Source organism: Falco rusticolus, chromosome 2 (genome assembly GCF_015220075.1).
Source record: "Falco rusticolus isolate bFalRus1 chromosome 2, bFalRus1.pri, whole genome shotgun sequence".
Classification (NCBI taxonomy): domain Eukaryota; kingdom Metazoa; phylum Chordata; class Aves; order Falconiformes; family Falconidae; genus Falco; species Falco rusticolus.
The window spans coordinates 24,436,318-24,458,774 of NC_051188.1; the positions used below are offsets into that span (position 1 = coordinate 24,436,318).

At 37.7% G+C, this 22,457-nt stretch overlaps 1 protein-coding gene across 6 annotated transcripts in view; it reads left to right on the forward strand.

Annotated features, from left to right (window-relative positions):
• Positions 1–22,457, forward strand: part of FRY (FRY microtubule binding protein) — a 217,736-nt gene that overhangs the window by 94,542 nt on the left and 100,737 nt on the right. For all 6 annotated transcript variants that reach the window (XM_037377269.1, XM_037377265.1, XM_037377267.1 and 3 more), the window contains exons 4-12: positions 7,714–7,853; positions 9,998–10,088; positions 10,492–10,571; positions 10,689–10,769; positions 12,399–12,567; positions 14,924–15,016; positions 15,111–15,209; positions 17,731–17,832; positions 22,305–22,408. In XM_037377269.1, the coding sequence (XP_037233166.1) occupies positions 7,714–7,853; positions 9,998–10,088; positions 10,492–10,571; positions 10,689–10,769; positions 12,399–12,567; positions 14,924–15,016; positions 15,111–15,209; positions 17,731–17,832; positions 22,305–22,408 (959 nt within the window). The remainder of the gene's footprint in view (positions 1–7,713; positions 7,854–9,997; positions 10,089–10,491; positions 10,572–10,688; positions 10,770–12,398; positions 12,568–14,923; positions 15,017–15,110; positions 15,210–17,730; positions 17,833–22,304; positions 22,409–22,457) is intronic.

The following is a 22,457-nucleotide window of genomic DNA, read 5'->3' on the forward strand; positions in this document are numbered from 1 at the left end:
GATGCCAGAACTCACAAAACTCACTCCCAGCAGAGGAAGGATAAACTGAAGGTGTATCATAAGCAACAAGGTTTGCTGCTGCTCCACTATTCCTGCCTCAGCTGCCATTGTTGTCACCATTGCTTCTATCTCCATGGCTGCCCACACCAGTGTGCGGCCAACCATGCCAGAAATACAGGACAGAGAGGCAGAAGCAGCAGCCACAGCAACAACACTGAAAACAACTGAGGCTAATGCCATAAGCTGCAAGTACCATAATGATTAACTTAACTTTGAGAGAGGAGGTAGGTATAGTAGGACTTTAGAACCTCACACGAATTTAACGCATTTATCGTGCTTTCTAGGGCATTGCACCAGAAGCAAGGATGCCTTGTGAGACCCCACTGGCATTCACAAAGGCTCACTTCATAATTTTAGCTTGGCAAAGTTACGCTCTCTAGGCGGTTCTGTAGCTGCTTTTTGGGAAGGACTAGCCTGCATGGAGGGCTGTTCAGAGCAGGAGATGAACGGTAGGACTTGTGCATCCCTGTCCGCCTTGCTGACCGCAGAGAGACCCCACAGGGGAGCCAGCCACTGTAGGCTAAAGGAGACTGCTTTATGAGTACTCCCTACCTGCCTAATGAAACTTTTTGTGGTATTCTGACTTAAATTTTATATATATTTTTTTTTCCTTCCTGTGGGAAGGGTGTCAAACACAAATGGGAAAGAAAAACAAAATAAGCCACCCATATGCAAACCTTGTGATACAGTTCCTGCAGTGTATTAAACAAACACATAATGGGTGGCCATGATTTGATAAATATTCATGGTTAAGCAAATTGTGGCCCTTTACAAGGAAGAATTAGAAGACTTAACGCTTCTCCTAGTTATTGGTAAATAGACAGAAAATCGAACAATTAAGTCAAGATAAATTAATGAGAACAGCCAATGCTTCCTGGAGTAAAGCAACTGCGTATTTACAACTGTAGCAATTTACTCTGAATGCTGGCAGGAAAAAAACAGATGCAAACAAAAAACAAAGGCAAATTTTGCTATACACAACATTTGCATGTATTTCTAACTGGACTAAAGTCCTACCTTTGTGTAGAGTTGACAGACGAATAAAGCTGAGTGTGCCTTAGATGTCTTGTCAGAAAACCTTGTTTTCAGTGCCTTGAAATTTTCTGAACTATTCAGATTGAAATGTTCAGACTATCAGTCTGCCTCAGCCTTAGTTGTTGGGAATGTTTCCCTTTCCAGGTTTCACATTGTTATCTGCTTGAACAGCATGATGATTTTGAGAGTTTAATTCTCCTGGCATTGTGGTATGCCTTTGTTTGGGAGATGGGACCTGAAACTGGCTAATGAGCCTGTTTTCAAGAACATAGTTCATACTTACCAAAATAATTCTAGTTTGGCTAAATTGTAGTTAGATTTTCATTTAAAATTTTGTGATACACTGTAGAGATTTGATAGAACTCAGCTACAGTAGAGGCAGGAAGATAGAGCAAAAAGTGTTTCTTGGCACGTTTGACTCAGTAGATTAGGTCAGTACATCTACAGTATTACAAAGCTGCTTTGCAAATGATAACATGTCAGTATTATAAAGTTGTCATGAAAGTATGAATAATTTTGCTGACATTAAAGATGAAGGTGTGGTCTACCTGGAAAATTCTGAAGATCATGATTCCACATGATACTAAAATCCAAGTAAGAGGACATGTGCTTTTAAATCAAACCATTTAAGTTTTCTTCTTTAAGTTAACTCAAATATTTAAAGAGTCTGTGGGTTAATGTAAGTCCAGGTTGATAATCCCTTGCTTCTCCCTTTCAGGTATGGTGGAAAAGTTTGGTGTTTATTCCTGAAACACATAAAGTCATCTAGCAAAAACAGGAAAGGGCACACACATGACATTCCTAACATTTTTACTACAGAAACCAAGGAAGAAAACAGGGAGAACCCCCATGAACAAACGTTTTCAAGGGGTGTCTAACAATTTTGACTTTCAATTTTAAGGCATCAGAAGTGACACGCTGCCAAAGGAACCTTATTTTCTTTTTTTTACTTTATCAAAATTATCTCTGTTCAATTTGAATGAAATTGATAGGTGATGCTGAAGTGACCAGGTCACTAGTCACTTTAAAAGATCTGAGCTACATCTTCTAACCGTAAATTAAAAAGCACCAAAACTAAGGCATGACCTGATTTAAAATTTGTCTTTTGCAATTCAACTTCAGAGGTGGGAAAAAACATCCAAAAAATGCCCCTTTACAGTAACTTAACGATGAGCAGAATGGAACTTTAGCTACCCAGAATAATCAGCATCAAGTTTAGCATTGACACCCCTGAACCATTTAAAACAGGTATGAAAGCACTGCTTACTTCCCCTAAATAGCTTTACCTTTGGCTCTCTGAGAACCTGCATTTTTCCCTGCCCATTCTCAAATACATTTTAGGAATGCTGGTTGTTATGGCGGTGATGGATCCAGCGTCTAGGGACCTAGCTATACGCAGGCAGAGCAGTTTCTTTCCATGTGGATGTAGTGTCAGTGCCTCCTGTTAGGCAGACAGTATTGTCCTGTGGGCTCTGTCTGGCTGCCAATTGCATCACCCTCCTGAAAATCATAACAGTGGCTTGAGCAATGTATGAAGTAATCTTACTTATCCTGACTTGCAGAATGTCTCACCATTAGCCTTACAAACTGGGTTCCTTAAACTGACTGTATTTTCCTTTGTAGGTGTGCATGTATATAAAGAAAATATATACAGAAAATTATGTAGTTTTTTCATATGGTTTTGTATATCTTTATAGTATATTTAAAATTATGTTTAAAAGTTTTTGATTAGACAACTCTAGTTATCTGTTGGCAAAGAGCAATACTGCTCCAGCATTAGGATGCTCTGTGTCCCAGATTACAGAGATGTTATTAAACATTGGACTACTGAACTATGACTTAACTTTCTATTACAGGAAACCATAAAGTTGCAGTACATGGAAAGATCAAAAGCTAGGGTGAAAAAAACCCATAATTATCCAAGAGGCTTATCCTCACCCAAAGACACATTTTTATTAGTCTTTCTCAGCCCCTACTGAAGTATCTGCTGTTCTTAACAAGGTATATAAATGTTCTATGAACTGACAACACTGGAGGCAGAAGGGAACTGTGTAATCTTGGATGAACCTGCAAACATTTTTGCATATGAGAATACAAAATGATTGAAAAGTTTTAGCTATGGAAGTGAAAACTTAACAGCATGGCTTAGTTTTCATATGAAACTGTCAGTATGAGGTGCCTGTTGCAGAGTTTCAGCATAAACGGCACAAAAATTTGTGCTCATTTTAATTATACTACTCTCTTCTTAGAAGTGCACTAAATTGAAGAATACAGATTGGAAAGCTATTAATGTTTTATATACTTTTAGGAGATGGAAACCAAAAATAGGTCAAGGTAAAAAAAGGAAAATAAAAATAATGAAAAATGTGGAAAATACAATTATACATAAAGAAGACACTAAGCAAAATACTAATGATGAAGTGTCCCTTTTTCATAACAACCTAGATGTGGTAAATGACATACTGATAATTATTCCCATCCAATATTACATTTGTTAGATGTAGTAAGTAAATAACAGTGTCATAATCATTGCAGTAGCACTGGAGTTAGACCCTTTTATGTTTTCCCTTTCCCTGCTTTTTGCGCATTGTCCTTCACCAGCAGAAGGGCACATCATACAGGAAGTATAAGAAATGGTGGTGATGAGGTCATAGAACAACCTTGGCTCCTGATCAGAAGTTCACGTTCAAGCAGTGTGTAAAGAAGTAAAACTGAAGGCAAAATTAAAGATAACACATTCAGAACTGAACTTGCTGCACACTAGAAATAAATGGGTTTTCATGTAAACTGTTATCCTGGTAGTAAAATAGCTATAAACAGTGCTAATTTGTAAGCAAGCTAGGTGAAATTACCCATTTATAAAACTAGGGTATTAAAAACTCCAGTTTTTTTCCTTACAAAACCCAAGGTCATAAATGAAAACTAGTGAGTCCAGCTTAAGAGTTACCAGTTTTAACCATTGCCAGGGAGATTTAACTTCATAGCACTGTCCAAAAAAATGCTTAGAACAAAGATGTGGATGAAAGGAGATCTACACAAATGCAACTGCAAAACTTGCTCCTAATGTTTCATTTTACAGATTTTTCAATTAGAGTTGACTTGTCTGGAAATCGGTCATTAGCAGAAAAGAAATGCTTTGTCTCAAAGGGTCCAACAGAATTAGAGCATGTAGCTTCTTTGATTAGAGCTTGGGGCAGTTCAGCTCTCCACCTTCCCCCTGCCCCAGTCTAGAGTATTAGGAACAGAAACTGTTAACCTTATCTCCTTAATTTCATATATTGCTTATGAAATCCTGGTCTTATTGAGGTCCATGACAGTTTTGCTGTTGATTTCATGGACCAAGGATTTCATTGCAGCTGTTACTTTCCTTGAATCTGTATTGTTTGTAATTATGGGGCTTTGTTATAGACATGCGTTAAGTGGAAAAAGCATTGAATAAAGGGAGGACATTATTGCATGGCTACAGATAGACAACATTTATCAAATTCTGCTTTCAGTAGCGTTGATAGAAAGTATAAAATCTCACTCCTAATGTCCATTATTTGGAGTCTACACAAGAAAAATTTGAATACGGAATATGCAGACACTGTGCAAATAATAGATTAAAAAAAAATAAACCAACCCTATGCAAAAATGAATACTGCAATTCTGCATTATTAAAACAGCAATAAAATGCACATTTAGCATACATATGAAATATATGGTATAGGAAAAAAATGCAGACCCAAGAAATTAATGATACTGTTGGAAATTGAATGCAGTTTTGAATATATTTGCTGTTAAAGCACATAGAAATTCGTATGTGAAATACAAAAAGTAATCAGCATCTATCTGCTGTCAGTAAAAACATTTCTTATATTTGCATTTTGACAATATAGCAAGACTTTATGAAAGTGTATAACTGTAGCAAACTATCTGAGCAGAATTTCATTAAATTTACTCTTATATATTAGTCCAAAATAAATATTAAGCCTTTACATAAAGTATATTTAATGCTCTGTGAACACAAGTTTTAAACAGCTCCATACTTGTGCAGTTTTCTTACCCTTAAGCTATACAGTAGGTAGTTCATTTATGATAGGAGAACATGATCGTTTGTCCAACAAGGACATATTTGTACATCTGTGCACTCCCTTTCAGGAGCAGCACAGAGCTAGAATTCATCTCACTCCTGGACTTACTTCCAGTAAATGAAAGGGTTGAGTAACCAACACACTGGCTAGACTTCCCTCCCTTCCTGTTCCCTGGGAGCCAGGTCTTTGCCCAGTCCACCCTTCCTTCCTGTCTTAAAAGTGCAATGACAGAAAGATTTTTAAAAAAGCTATACTGACCTTTTATCACCACTAAAGACATACACTGTAAATTCAGCAGAGAAAGTATGGCTTGAGGACATTTAACAGGAATCACTTTGACTTTTTGTGGTGAGTGAAATTGAGTAGCTGGGATTTAGTGAAGAACATTGATGACTATGTTAGTAAATGTGCAGGCAGACCTGATTGAAACAACTTTTGACTTGCAGTTAAATATTGTGATCTCTTAAAAGATAATTAGATCTATTTTAGTAGGGCCTGTAGTGTCAGGACAAGGGTAATGGTTTTAAACTAAAAAAGGTAGGTTCAGACTGGATAGAAGGAAGAAAATTTTTTTTACATTGAGGCCGGTGAAACACTGGAACAGGTTGCCCAGAGAAGTGGTAGGTGCCCCATCCCTGGAAACGTTCAAGGTCAGGTTGGACAGGGCTCTGAGCAACCTGACCTAGTTGAAGATGTCCCTGCTCACTGCAGGGGGGTTGGACTGGGTGACCCTTAAAGGTCCCTTCCATCTCAAACTATTCTATGATTCTGTGATTCTATTCTAGCCTTGCCCAGCAAACCCTTTCTCACTGCTTCTCATAATTAACAACCATTGTTGCACCAGCTTCAGAAAAACTGTAGGAAAACAATAGAGAAGTCATTGAAATGTCTAAGCATTCCGACTTGGTAGTGGTTAGTTTGCACTGACACTAGGTATTCGTGTCTTCTAAGTATTTATCTGAAGTCTTACGCTTGAAGGCTTTCGTATAATTGAGCCTGGGTTGCTGAAGTAATTCTTCATGAAAGGCCTCCTGTCACTTCTGCAAGCAGTGCCTTAATGCCATACTCCACAGCAACTTGTTTCGTATTTCAGGTAATAAAATACATGGGAAACACTGGATTGAAAGCTTTCCTAAAATACTACTTTTATGGAAATTTATTTTTACAGGGGCAGTTGTTATAGCTTTGTAATGCTTCATGTTTTATTTTAGGCCATAATACCTGAACAATAATAATACTTTATCCCCAAATTGTCTCATTAACTTTAGAGTCACAACATCACTGTGACTTAATTAAATTCTGAGGCTGGAAAATGAAAAGAGATCAGAGTTATTGGTGTAACTGTCATCCACAAAAGTTCTCATTTAAGGTTTTAGTAACATTTGGGAATTGCATGTATGGTGCTCAGTCTTGCAGTTTTGCTCTTAGTCACAGAGTTCACACAAGCTTGGTCTTATATGAGACATTAAAATCAGCTGTTGTTCCACAAGCACTGAAATGTGCTGGTTTAAATTTAAGCAGGTGGATAATCCTGACAGAGTTAATCACATAATCAGTGTACTTGACATGAACTACATACTTCAGCACTTCGCTCCTGCTACTCAGCATTTCACAGGATCAAGCCCTGCATGATCTTGAGGTGGTGACAAATCTTCAGATCAGTAGTTTATTCCTACTTTAAATAGTCATTTTCTGTTTTCTTAGAATGTACACAAATGCTGTAGCTGTGAACATTCAGTTGCAATACATATATAATCCTTTTGTAAGATAATGGAAGTTTTTTTCACCGCAGCTTTTATCTTCTCATGTTTTGCAGGTTTATGATTTCCTGTAATAGGAAGTTTAAGTCACAGTTAATTAGTTACATGTTCAGTAACATTTCTGTAATTGGTGACACAGTTTATACTGAGCAGTAGTCTTCCTTTCCAGTATGCCACTAGAGCTGCTAAATCAGTAACATTTAAAGAATAAAGACCCAGAAAACTGCAAATATTTTCCTATACATAAAAGAGAAATCTAAGTTACCATGTTTGTTAGCCTAATAGTAAGATAGATGCATCTGCACATTCAGTTGATTAAGATTATTGCAGAGCTCGTAGGGTTTCTCAGTGTATTCTGAGAATGGGTGGATGGGCATCCAGCAGTCGGATGCAACCCATGAAGACAGTACCTCTGATTCATCCCTTTTTCTTTCCTTATAATGTGCTCAAACTCAGATCAAAATTGTGGTAACAAATTAAAATAAACCCCTTGAAAAACTAGATAGTTTTCTGGCATGTTGTGAGATGCGATACACAATTTTAGTGCACTTTTAGTATCATCAATGGAAAGACGCTGTCAGCATACAACCCATTGTATTTCTACTTATGTTGCAATAGGAAGTGCAGAATATTAAGTTACTGCTTGTACCATGGGTCTCAAACATGAGATCAAAACAATAAAGAACATGTGTAACCATTGAATTAGTACTTTTTTTTTTTTTTTTTTTAAAGAGGAGGGGAAACTTGAATACCAGTTGAGTTGTTGACTTGTATTTTCCCCATAGGTAATAAGCTCAATGAGCTCACTTTCAGAATATTGTCTGCCCTCTATCCTGCGCACTTTGTTTGATTGGTATAAAAGACAGAATGGCATAGAAGATGAATCTCATGAGTACAGACCAAGGACAAGCACTAAATCAAAAAGGTATGATTTTGAACATGCATACATACATTATTGACAGATTCTAAGGTAGAATGTATTAAGATTTCACCAGTCAGCTTTTGTGAGGTTACAGTTGCTTGAAAGTTGTTGTAATATTTTTCTGCTTGTTCCTGGAACTCTTATCTCAGCTTCTAGATGGATGGAGTAATTGTGTCTTTAGAATTATGGTCCTGATAGTTCAGACAGTTCCTTACTGCTGTTTTGAATGCTATAATGTCATTTAAATAGTGGTTTGTATAAGCTATGTTTGTTGTCTTTACCCATGTGAGGAGGCAATAGTTCTGTGACACTTTGAATTTTCTATATAGCTTTCTGCTTAGTCATACAAATTTCACATACACCTATCCTCAATCCAATAATTTGTGAATCAAAGAGCTTTAGCAACATTGACTTAGATCTTGAAACAAACAAGCATACAAAAATAAAGTCCCCCAAACAAATTTATTTGTCTCTTATGATATCAGTAGTTCCTTAGTAATAAGGCAACGGATTGGTCTTGTTTTATATTGAGATCTGACAGTAAGGTACAACTATTTTCTTCAAGCTTACATTTTTTTCTGAATACTTTGGTACTACCTTTACACTTCAGTGAAGCAGCAGGAGAATCAGCACAGGCAGAGCTGGTGTTTGGAAATGCATAGGCAATTTTTCATATTAGTATTACATTATAATCCAGTAACTACTGAAGGCAACAGTTGCTGAAATGAAGGGTAGGAGCTAGTTTAAATATCAAGGTAGGCATGAACCTGAATAAGAATCTTCCAAACTCTTTATATCAGTAGAATTAGGCAATATGAAGGCCTGATTCATCAGTTAGATGTCTGCTTTTGGATGAGATTAATCCTTGCCTTGAAGTGCCTTTTTCTCTTGACTTGTTGCAGGACCACCTGCTCATAAATAGATGTCTTCAGGAGCTCCACCCAAAATCTAGTTGAAAGTCAGCTTAGCAGTGAATGAAGGCCATTCTGTCAATTGACAAAGTTACAGAAAGGACGTAGAACCAGTCCTTTCTCCAGTTAATGTGAAACCAAGATAAACAAAATGTGTGTCATTTATTTCATTGCTGATCAAGCAGAACTCTTAAATGCATGTTTTATTACAAGCACATAAGTACAATTGAAATCACTAAAGTTCTTAAAGTTGGTAAGAATTGTGTTGAATTTATGCAAACAAAAATCTCACTGAAATCAGTGGTAACTTCTTCAAATGGACAGCAGAGTTGTCTCTAACGTTTAATTTTACAAAAAAGTAATATGTATTTCATGTTATCTTTTCAGTACAGTTTGAAACTGTAATCAGGTGATCCAAATGGATATTTTTTGTGTTTTTTGCAGGCTATGCACCTCAGAGATTTATTCCTCTCGGTTGTTCTGCACAAGGTTTCAAACCTGGAGTTTGAAAAACTTTGATATTTAGTGCTATCCCACTCCTTGTTTCTCCCTTAAAAGATGGAATGTTTGAGAGAGAAGCTGATGATCCCACATCACTGCACCTTTCCCTACATCTTGATTAAAGAGTAGTGAGTCCAGTGTTCTGTGGGTTCAGCTTCAGCAACCTGCACATTTGAATGTTTGACATCTGATGCTAAAGTTAAAAAAATAACAGTGAAACAGTTTTAAAAAGAGAATGTAGTTTGGTTATGATTTCTCCATCAGTACTTTTAAGGCATTTTTCAAAATCTGTCAGAAGTCTAAATATGAATGTGATAGCACAAAATAGTTAATTACGTTCACCTCCAAAGTGTGAGAACTGTCTAAATGGTGCTGTCAGCAAGGAAATTGAAATGAAATCCATTTGTTAGAATATAGAATCCAAAAGCTTCCTTGTTTTTGTTTTGGGTTTTTTTCTTGAAAAAGTTTTGTGTTGATCTTAAACTGGAAAAAAGAAGGAGGCAACGGAGCATGACATATAAACATTTGAGAGAAATTGAAAGTAACAAGTTAGATTAGGTCTATTTATCTCAGATTTTAAGAGCATATTAGTGCATTACTTTCTGAAGTGCTGGACTGCTGTTTAAAAAGTAGAACACAATCCCCTGTTAAATGTATTTGTGTAACTGAAGAAGGCATATAATAGAAATTATGATATATCTCCTAAATACTGTGTTTCTTGGTTTGATTTTGCAGTGATGAACAGCAGAGGGACTATTTAATGGAGAGAAGAGATCTGGCTATTGATTTTATTTTTTCTTTAGTATTAATAGAAGTTTTGAAACAGGTATGGAGTTCTTAAATTATCCATTAACTAATAAATGATGGAAATTACCAATACAACTGAATTTTAGGATTCTTCTTTCTTATTTCCATCTTTAAGAATCTCATAAAAACAAGAGATACATCCTACACGTGTTCATTGCTGTCTTTCTTGCACCTCTACTATACATAATATTCTGTGCTGATACGGACTTGACTTTGCCAAGTCTTTGGAGCCCAAGTGTTTCTCTTCAATACTAAGCAAAATTTAAATGGCTGGCTCATTTCAGCTGTTTTGTTAGCTAGATGCTGTTTCAGCTGATACCGTATTTCTGTATGGGAGATACCGATGAGTAATACTAGCACTAAGGTATACAGCATGAAATGTAATATGTGTGTGCTTGTTATGTTTTATTTTGTGTTTCCAGATTCCACTTCATCCTGTAATAGACAGTTTGGTAAATGATGTTATTAACTTGGCTTTCAAGCACTTTAAGTACAAAGAAGGGTAAGGCTCTTTTTCATACAAAAATTCTATGAAAATATTTACTTTCTTAATTTTTTAATAGCAGTGGTTTAAGCAGGATGCTTTCTCAGCCAAAAATTCTTTCTTGTCTCTTGCTAGGTACCTTGGTCCTAACACTGGAAATATGCACATTGTTGCGGATTTGTATGCAGAAGTAATAGGTGTTCTAGCTCAAGCAAAGTAAGCAAAACTGAATATCATATTTCCCACATAATCTAAGAAGTTCTACTTACTTAGCATGTGAATTTTCTGATTTTCTCACTTTCTTAAAAGGCAGTGTAGGAATAAATAGCTTTAGCTTACTGGCCTCTATTCATCCAGGTGTTCTAGAGCATAGAACTCTAGGGAGTCACAGGCTTTCTGCATCTAGTCTAGTGATACTGAGTAAATTCAACTTGACTACAGCAGCATTGTTTTACTTATCTCAGCAGTGACATCTGTGGAAAGCTCAAAGGGCTGAAGATAGGTATTTTAATTAATGTTTTTCTGTATGGTATTTTTTCTCTAGCTAGACAAACCAAAAAATGCCTATCCTCCAACACAGGAACATTTTTAAGTTTCTCTGCAATTATTTCAGTTCAGAACTTAATGCAAATGCTTCCAAGTCCTTCGTGCTGCACTTCCTAGAGCAGATGACATAAACCACTTTGTGGACCAGGTCTGAAATTTTGAATCTGGAAGCAGACAGATTCAGAAACTCACGTACCCAATACAACATCCTACCATACGCTTACACCACAAACTAAGCAGAGAGTGAAATTTACTGCCCCAACACAGTGATCTCTGTCTCCTGACTTCTTGGTGTTGCTGAGGGTGAGTCTGGCTTTACAAAACCAGTCAATTTAGGTTGATGTAGCTGAAACATTTGAGTTCCTGAAAATCACACAACTTACACAGACTTCAGCTAAGGTCTTACCTGGGCTTCTAAATTGGCTGGGTCAAAGGCAAAAGTGGAAGTGACATCTGGATCCAAAGCTTCATGTTGACTGTCAAAGATATACCTGTTCTCCATATTTTTTCTTATCTCCATACCTCCTTTTCTTCTTCAATTCTGAAGGGCCTTGCTGAGATGTTACTACTGCTAATGGGCTTCTTCCTGCCAACCTGTTTCTTTCCACTCTCCTGTGTTCTCTGTCAGAGGCGATAAAAAAAGGTTGTTACATGCTGCACTTGCCCATGAAAATGACATTCTTTTCCTTTTGTCTCAAAAAGGATAGGAGGTCCTGTTGGATGATCTTCCTATATGTTATTGTTATGGACAGTGTGTCTCAAAAGACAACTGCAATACATTTGTGGGGGAGATCAAAAATTGTCACAGGCTTTTGCATCCCAGGTTCTTGTAGTTAATGCTTAAGTGTTACTGTGATGGCTGTGAGAAAAAAAAAAATCTGAAGGGAGGAACAGCCTATCTGAATATTTTCGTGGTTATCATTTAAGCATTTTCTTTTGAAAACATTGCATGTACTTGCAAGAAAACTATCTTTCACCTTGTTTTTTTAAAAACATGTAAGGGGGTTACTCTAATGATATTGTTACTTCTTATGTAAAAGAGAGGCATGGTAAGAAAATAATTTGAAAGATGTGATTATCTAAAGGAACTAAGATCAGGCTGTATGCTTTGCTTTCTTTTCTGAATTTATCAGAAGTGGGAAAAAAACTAAACAAAAAGAAATCCATTCATTTACTCACTGAAACAGTATATTATAACCAAAGTTGAGTCATCTTTACATTTTTCCGCATTTATATACCTTACAATACCTTTCAAAAATTAATGTGTAGTATTTTGTACTAACTGATGTGAATTCACAGATTTCCTGCTGTAAAGAAGAAGTTTATGGCAGAGTTAAAAGAGTTACGGCATAAAGAACAAAGCCCATATGTCATTCAAAGCATTATCAGTCTTATAATGGGAATGAAATTCTTTCGAATTAAGATGTATCCTGTGGAGGACTTTGAAGCTTCTCTTCAGTTTATGCAGGTAAAATTCTTAAGTATGTAACTGTGATTCCCAGACCTTTTAGAATGGGCTTTCCTCTATATTTCCTGTAATACTCCAGGAGATTTTCCATGTGTCTTTCCCACATAAATGTATGTACTACTTTCTGCTTGTTCTGAACCTCAGCACTCTGGAGTGTATCATTCCATACAAACTTTTCACCAGCTGTATACCCTAGTCCCTGCATCTCATCCTCCAACAGAAAGAGATTTTGTTCTGTTAGACCCCTGGACCTTCCACACTGCTGTCCTGCAGCTGTTCCTTGCCCTGTGTCCCTGCCTAGCTATGTTTCCCTGGCTGCTTACTGCGTCCAAAGTGAATCTTCCACCATTGACATAGTTGCCAGAGCGGAGACAAAATTCTGATGGTGAAAAACACAAAGAATTGAGACAAAAGCTGGATGTGTTGCCTCCTTCCACCACACCTTCACACCCCTGCCTGTAGGACACATTCTGTACCCATCTGGTTTGAAAGCCACTAGTACAGAGCATAGTTTAGCTACATGAACGCTTTAAAATAATAGATGACATAATTTTATAAAAGCAAAGAAAATATTTTATGTTTAAATATTTTAAAAGTCCACATTCTTGCTGGTACTGTACAATGGCTTCTGTTCCCATCAGCAAGCTTATTTAGCTTAACCTTTTTATTCCTCTCTTTTTTCTTGGGATCACCCTCATGGCTACATGGTTTGTAGCCACTCATCCAGTAAAATACATGTTTTATATAAACCTCCATATAAAGAACAACTTGTCAATGGAGTGAAAAATCAATGTCACATGCCTACAAGTAAGGATTTGACGTTGGAATACAAATACACAGGTGTACATATTTTATTTCAGTTTTGCAATGTGTTTTAAATCGTATTTAAAAAATATTTTAACTACACAGAAACAGCTCATTTTGCTTCTTACCTTACACTTCATTATACAAACACAAGTGTCGACTTAATGTAAGTTATCCAGAGCTGGCAAGATACAAAGTAGTGTGTGTTCAGGGCACATGATTAGTAAGAGTGAATGACTTTATGGCACAGCATGTATCCCATGATGGGATCCAGTGTTCACTGCTTTTGAAATTGGTGGTAAAGCACCTGTAAAGTAGAACTGAAAATTTGGATGCAAATGATCTCTACCTTCCTTGACTACAGTATCTCAGCTCAAAACTAATTCTTATAAATATTACAGTGCATTATAAGATGCACTGTGTATGCAGGAAAACTAATTTTGCTCACTTTGGTGAAATACAGTTCAATTCCTAGGGTCGTTTGCCTGTTAATATAAGTATCTACATGCAGTGCTTCAGCTACAAGCTGTGTCACACCATCTCCGCTTTAGTAGAGAGAGACACTTTCAAAGGGTGACCTAATCTCAGGAGCGAGCTCCAGCACAGAGTGCACAAGCAGCTCAGGAAGGCTACTGCCTTTGCATAGGAGCCTCAGCTGTGTAGCAGAAACAGCTGGAGTGACTGAAGCCATGTGCTGTAGCATCCCGACTGAGCCAGGAAAAATTATATATGGTCTAAAGTGTAAACTGCCATACATGTATTTGCAGTAAAAAAGGTCAATGTGGTCCTTCCTTGTAAAGCCAGTGCCTGTTTTGGCCTTGGACCCAGAGAGGAAGAAATAACTGGAGCAGCATGATTTGTCATCCTCAGAGAGGTTGTACGGAAACACACAAGTGGCTGACTGCTTATCTCCCCTACATCACCTCCTGAGCAGCACAGCTGTGTGGATAGTAGTTCCCTGCATGTTTAGGACAAAAGTACATTTTTATTTTCTCTCTCAGTCCCCATTTGCAGGCTGGAAATTGTGGTGGCTTGCAGTACAGGTCTCTTCCTTCACATAGGACAGTCCTGTTTTGACCCTTAATCTGCAATGGATCCTAGCAGTGAAATTTATCCCAAAATATTTAGTAGCATTGTTTCTTCTCTTAAGTATCTTAGCAGAGAGGTACGCTCCTTTTATGGCTTCTCAGGGCACTGTGTAAAACAGTCCGTGATGGGTATTACTTCTGCTTCTGAAGGTATACACAGGGAAGGCATGAGGTCAGCCCCTGAGTCCAACTCCATTTCCATCCCCAAAGCACCACTGAAGACAGCTGGAATCAGTGGAGAGTTTGTGGATTATCATGGCTAAAGTAACAGATCCTTGATCTTGACTTGTGTCCTGCATTGTGCTTGCTGCAAAATGCAGATTTAGAAGTTAATGGACAAATGTCTTCTGTGGAATTTGCAAGATAAAAATAGTCACTGACACTTGATGTGCATTCAGCAAACATTTAGAGGGCTTTTTTCCAGCTGACATGTAATTTATGTTTCTTGTTTTGTTTTGTTTTAGGAATGTGCACATTATTTCCTTGAAGTTAAAGACAAAGATATCAAGCATGCACTGGCAGGACTGTTTGTTGAAATTCTTGTCCCCGTAGCTGCTGTGAGTTTATTTTTCAGGTTGTTCGCATAATTGCTTTAAACTAGATAAAACAGCTTGTGAAATAGTGTTTCATTAACATGAAAATTTCTTTCAGGCTGTTAAAAATGAAGTGAATGTCCCTTGTCTGAGGAACTTTGTTGAAAGCCTGTATGATACAACACTTGAACTTTCCTCACGAAAGAAGCACTCATTGGTGAGTAACCCTAAGAAGCAAAGGCTAAAATTCTTGGTCAGAAATATCTCTGAGCAAGACTCTTGGGAAATTGCAAAACTCTTTCCTATGTCGGCTTTATAACCAATACATTTCTATTTGCAGGGAAGGTTACTGTGATTGCAGAAAATAATTGTATTTATTTTATTGAGATTATGATATAAATCAGTCTGAATCAAACATGTTTTCAGCATCTGGTTCTGTGATTATCAAATGGTGAGGTTTTCTCATACTTGATATGTGTAAACATTAGGAGGAGAGGGGAAAGAATAGAGTTCACTTCTTGTCAAGCAAGAACAAATGAGGCATGTGTGAACAGTGCTGTCACGGAGCTTAAATAATACATTGTAGGAACAAAAAAATGTATAACACATGCCCTTTTAAATCTGTAACTTGGCTACTGTGCAGCTCCCTATTCATTTTTTTTCTTGTGAGATGAACAGTGGCACTGCAGTGTATTTTTAGAAACATGAGTTGATCTGAATTAAATGAGGATCTGAGTCAGTTTGATGCTGGCCGCCTTAAGCAGTCTGTCTCTCCAAATGGGTCAGCGCACGTCAGCAATGCAGCATTAGCTAATCCGTTTTGAGGTCTTGGACCTTTTAAGTAAAGAAAGTTGTCATTTGTCCTCCTTCATTCTATGGGAAAGTCAAAAAGACTTCCCTGTTCCCAGTGCTCTTAGCAAATGCTGGTCACTAGCGCTAGTGAATCTGCTGGGAGGACTGCAGGACTGTGCTTGAGCGCTCTGCTGTAGTTACACCAGTCCCAGGGGGAGTCAGAGCATGCCCTGGGGCGCAGTCCTGATCCGGTTTGAATTAGGGGGAGTCTTGGGATGGATTTCTGATTTTGCTCTGCTTGTGTTTGTGTGGCTCCGTTCCACTCTACTGAGTTAATGAAACATTGTTGAAAGTGCAGCAGAGTAAGAGCTTTGCTGTACAGTTTTTACACTAAATAGAACTTCCTCAAACTGGTGGCCGTACTTGCCAAAGTCAATAACTATGTGCTTGGGGAGGGATTGCACAGCTGAGGCTTTGCATTTGATTGCTTGTCTACACATACCACACCGGAGGCTACATAGTTAAAAGTGACAAAATAGAATAAATTCTTGTGAGGGTGTGATTAGAAATGCAAACATTGCGAGAAGGAGGAGGAGGGGAAAGGCAAACAGCTGGCAGAAATAGCTGCAGTGCATATTTCCAGGCTTCCAGGAAGAAAGCACACTCTTTATGGTCTGAAGAGGACCTTCCTTACCAAAATCAGCATTTTGTGCATTGGTGCACTCACTGTACAGCAGAATCGGGGCATTCATCTTGCCTCATTTTCTATCTAAAAGTATCTCGCTTGAGCTAGTTGTAGAGATTCTCTTGGTAGTGAACAGAGAGAATGAGGAAATTTGGGAGATGATTTGTATCTCCCCTCCTAGGGTTCTTCCTTAGGGATGGGTTGTAACTCATGGGATGTTACCAAACTCCGTCATCCTGTCAAGTACTCAACTATTGTAGTCATAATGTTAATATGGCAAGAAAGTCTTCCATGAGAAGACTTCAGTTATCCTCCCCCATAACTATTTTGTGTATGAAGATTATAAAAATAAAAATTAATATACATTTGACATTTGATCAAGTAACTAGGTCTAACCTAGGTATAGACAATTTATGTTATAAATTACAGGAACAGAAATCGGGGTTCACAGTGTATTCATACTTTGAGCTGCGACTGAAGTTAGAATTTTAGGGTTAATTTTGAGAACAACCGGTCTTTAAGATGAAGTTACCTTATTTTTGACTAATAACTTTTAAATTCCTGATTGGGTATATTAACATGATGACTGAAACAGAGGAGTCTTGCTGAAATAGCAAAGTTAGTTTCAAAATTAATAGGTGATTTTTAGCTTCCTTTTTTTAGTGTTACATTTACAAGGTGCATGTCAAAGTAAGTGCTGACGAAGAGACCAGGTTTCTGTATCTGAACTTCTACGTTCTGCCTTGCTTCTTTTTATTTTTCACTTTGCAAAATGTAACTACCAGCAGATCCAGGCATTGCCTGTGTTTTAAGACAATTCTTTAGCATGCTTGATATGTCTCTCAGTAAATATTGTGCCTGAAGGTTTTGAGTAGTAGACATCTAAGCTTTCACAAGTTCCAGCAATCTCTGTGGGTCTTATTGTTGTTATAATAAGGTGTAGTTGTTTCCATGCTATCATTTCTCAGTTAACTGACAGAACTTAACCCTGTGAGCCTGTAAAATTGTGTCCCATCTTTGGATTCATTATACTGCTATAAGTAGACCATTTGGTTGGTTTTAGTTCATCCATAAAACATATCTGTAACAGCTTTAGAGAAAGGTTCCTTTTAGATGGTACTATTTAACAATGTGTTTATGTTAGCTAACATGTATTGCGCAAAGCAGAGGAGTTAAAGCGTTAAGTTTACAGTAGCTCTGTTAAGTTTTGAGTTGTGTAGACATGTAATTAATATGGTATCAACATCCATTTCCTATTTAGGCTTTGTACCCTTTGGTGACCTGCCTGCTTTGTGTCAGTCAGAAGCAGTTCTTTTTGAACAGATGGCATATTTTCCTCAACAACTGCCTATCCAATCTCAAGGTTAGTATCTTCTGGTTTTAATGTTGTATTAAAACTTCAGTATGCACTATTGATCTATTGCAAATTCATATCCAGTCTCAAGGTTAGTATACTCTGGGTTTAATATTGTATCAAAACATTAGTATACACTGTTGATCTGTTGCAAATCCATTTTAGGTAAATGTGCTGGATTATTGCTGTTATCTGATTCCATACATAATTTTATTCCCGACAGTACTAATTCTTTAGCTGTGCAGATTTTTTTGAATAACAAAAAAGTATTTGTGTGGCCTGTTTGAATTTCTACTGTTTCTCAAATTCAAACCAAGCCTGAGTCAAACAGCTGTGAAACAGGCAAGATTATTGATGAAAGTTACTAGCTTGAGTAACATGCCAAAACTGACCCAATATTAACTTGCTTTTTTTTCACAATGGCATTCTCAAACAATGCACTTGTTATTACTTTATCAGAATGGAACTAGTTGCAGGACACTGATTCCATTGCCTGTTTCACTCTGTTAAGTTTAATTTTAAAAGCCCTAAGTATTTTGCTTCCTCCACGTATCTATTTTTATTCTTTTACCATTTGTTAGATCTTTGAAATTTAATACTAACAGTCCACTGCAATCTGCTGTGGTTCCTGACCAGAACATACTGTTCAATAGACATATGCTAGTTATCATTACCACTCCTCCATGTTTCTTTTTCTTGTGCAATAACTCATATCCCATTCTGCACTTAAACCAGTTCCATATGAAAGGATGGTCCTGTGCCTACCAGAAAAGGCCAGTGTAAGAAGCACAGTAAAGTGGTTACCTCGAATGAAGGGCCTCTGAACTGCTGCTTGATGATCCAGTGGTTAGGAGGCTTCTGCGGACAGCACAGATAGGACATGCAACCTCTTTCTCAGCTCAGAGGCAAACTGTGGAGGGGATCTCTGTTCTCCAAAAGCTGAATTCCCAAGCTTGTCAAAAAAGTATACATTGCATTCTTTATTGCTATTGCTCTCTTGCTCTCCTTTTCCTCTGACTTAATGAAACAATTTATATTGATTCTCTTTATATGAATCCTGCTGTTAGAATACCTTTTCAAAATGTTCACAGTCTGTCTGAAGATTTGTTTCCACCTGTACCTGAATTAATTACTTTTGCTGAAAATGTATTAGGACCTTATTTACAAAGAGATTCAGAAAATAAACATGTTATGGCAACTAATTTTATGAGGTTTTCTGAGGTTATACAAGTGTTAGAAAAGGCAGCTACAGCTGTAAGATCACTAAGGAGCCAGCTGGGAATGTAAACTTTTCGGAAAATTAGGGAGATCCTGACAAATTATTTGAAACCATTAGAGAAAATATAATGAAAGTTGCTTCTCCCTTAGCAATTGAATATCAAATTTGAATTCACCTTGACACCTGTAATTCATTGGTGTATACTTCCATTCATAGGGCTCATAGATTAATGTGGTGGCACTTCAGTCTTTAGTTTGGGGAGAAGGTAAGGTAGCTGAATACATGGCTAAATTAAGAATGTGGTTGGCCACTCCCTCTCAGTACAGAGGAAGAGATGCCCTAACCACTGAAGCAATCACTTCACCAATCAGAGTGCCACCCCAAAGCCCAAACCAAACTCACACAGCTGGAAGAAGAGCTAGATCAACAAGAGGGAGAAATCATTCTGTTAGAAAGAGTTGTGCACAACAGGACAGTGTATGGAACTCCATGATGTTGCGGGGGCTCCCATGAACCATGTAACGGATCAGATTTTTCAAGAGCCTCCACATTCCACAAAGCACAATGTCCTTCCCAAAACCATTTGGATCAGGTTTCTCAAGAGCCTCCACATTCCATAAAGCAGTCTCCTTCCCAAAACCATTAAAGTCAAGCATACACTAGGAAAGCTAGAAGTCTTCTATTCTGATTTCTAATTTAGTATAAACTGGCAAATCTCTGATCTTACAGAAGCAAACTTTTCTCTTGAATTAATAAATGAGACTCCTGCCAGGATATGGAAATACTTGACCCCAGTCAAATTCTGGCCAAAGGGCATTTCATACTATCCTGTTGAAAGTGGTGTAAAAGATAAAAAGTATCCTGGTTTTGAAATGCAACATTTATTGTTAACTAAACTTTATTTGCAAGAAACTGTTCAAGGCAGGAATTCTATATAGGAGAGAGTCAAAGCACTGTGTTTCATTTAGAGGCAAAATTTTCCAGTGAGAGCAACAGTTCCTTGTCTCCAAACCACATGGGACAAGAAGAAAGCTCCAGTACAATTTGAGCCAAGGGTGCAGAACTTAGTTTACAAAGAATGGGTCAAAAAATGTCTGTCTCAGGAATTAACTCATGGATACCAACGTAATATCCTATTGACCTAATGGGCTAGACCTAACGCCATATTATTGGAAAACAGAAATGGAGGAATTAAAGACTCTTGGCAGTCTGGTTGCTCCTCCACCAATTAGAGAATAAGAGATGGAGGCTTGAAAAAGAAAATTCTAGAAGATCAACAACAACAGATAAAAGCCAGCAGTACTTATCAATCAAGAAGCAGAGCAGATCCTGGCAGAGCTCTGTTGCCACCTGCTCCCATGTTCAAAAGGTCCACGTCAATTTTGACAAATTATTCAGCACCAAAAGTGATTAGGGCACTGCCAGCAGTAGGAAAGGAACCACACTGAGCACCAATACCTCCTGTTGGGAAGGTGAAGATGATGTCAGGTATATTAGGCTAAGTGTTCCTTGTCCTAATGGGATTACTGGCTGGGTTTTTCTTGACCAAAATCCTCAAAATAGTAGAGTCTTAGCTGGTGGTGGGCTTCCTTCAGCTTTCCAAAGGGAGACATGCTGTGTGCTTTCCAAAGTACTGGCACCCAGCCACCATGCACTTGCACAGATCTTGCCTGTGGACATGCCCATGATTTTCCTGGATGTTTCTCAGGCGTTTTATCATCTTCCTCTTAATCCTGCTTCTGCTACGAAGCTTGCTGTTTCTGATAGAAAACTGGTCTGCTGTTTACATAAAGCTCCAATGATAACCGGTCTCAGCCTTTTTCTCCTCCATCTCTTCTCAACTGCCCTCACAGCTGAACTACCTCATCGCTGGAATATTTGAACTTTTGCTTATAGGAATGACTTCTTCCTCTGCCACACAAGCTCTCGTTACCTTAACTCAGTTAGCCACAATGTCTGCTGTTTTCTTGAAAGCTTTGGGGTAGGAATAAACTTTGATAAACGTTCTCTGTCACCTGTTGAAGAAATCAGACTCTTAGGACTGAAATTTGCAAGGACTGACATGATGATACCTCATGAAAAATGGATTGAAAGTTAACACGTTATTAAACAAATTGATTGTAACAAACGTTACAATTTTTAAATCCTGGAAAGATTAATAGGCCACATAAACTTTGGCATTCCTTTTATTACTTATTCTAATCTTGCTACAATCGTTGTATGCTGCTATAATAAAAAAAAAGGAATTTCAATTTTCTGTTCCATATAGAGCTTTATTGTATAAAATATGTTGCCAAAGAGTTAAATGGAAATTGCAACCTGGGGACAGTATTCCTATTCCTAAGCTTGTGACAGAGGTCACATTGGAAGTTGGAGCCATATCCCATATTATCAGGAGATCGTCTTACTTCCATTTTATAGGACCTAGACCAATGCACACTGAAGAATTATTGATGGCATTGTTTGCAGTTTCTTTGATCAATGAGTCCACATTTGTCTGCAGACAAAAAATCAGCTCTTTGCCATGACGATTTGCAAGGCCAGGCAAGTCTTACCTCAGGTCAAAGTGTACTGGACTCCGTCAGAGTTTAACCCAGCAGGTGGCCCAACACACAGGAGACCATCTGATGGGACTGCATACACTTGCACCTACTCGGAAGGCTCTTAAAACTGCCACAGAAACAGAACACTGCAGATGACCAGAGACCCAAAGAAAATCTTGTACTAGTTCAAAAGTTTCCAAAAATAAACAACAATCCAGACAAATAATCTCATTCCGTCCAGTTGATCCCAGATGCCATGTTAATTAGGCCAGCCTAAGCATCCACAGATTTTTGTCATTTTCACTTTTGAATATGTGCGGTACATTTATTTATCTGCTGTGTTTTTCATACCAGCTCTCCACCATAGGGTGACAGCTTTTGAATTGACAAACTCACCTGAAGATGAGGTTTTCTTTTCAGAGTCAAATTGAGGTGGCTTTCAAATAGAGATTTTAGATTGTAACATGTATCTAATTTAACTAACTTGATACTTGGGGTTTTCAACAATTTAAGTAATACCAGGAGAGGTAGGTCAGAGGCATCACCAGCATTCTGCAACTACAGGAATGGGATACCGGGCAGATGTGAGGCTGTATCTTTTTGTAGTGTCGTTATGAAAACTCTGAATCTTGACATCCATTAAGTGCAGAACTTCCTTTTCAATTTGTGCCTGAAGTTTATTCTTATATATTCTTATATATTGTTGTATATTTCTCTAGAATAAGGACCCAAAAATGGCTCGAGTTGCACTGGAATCTCTGTACAGACTACTGTGGGTTTACATGATCAGAATTAAATGTGAAAGCAACACAGCTACCCAGAGGTAATACTTGTATTTGTAACAATAAGCCTTGTAGAGTGGATGTTGCCAG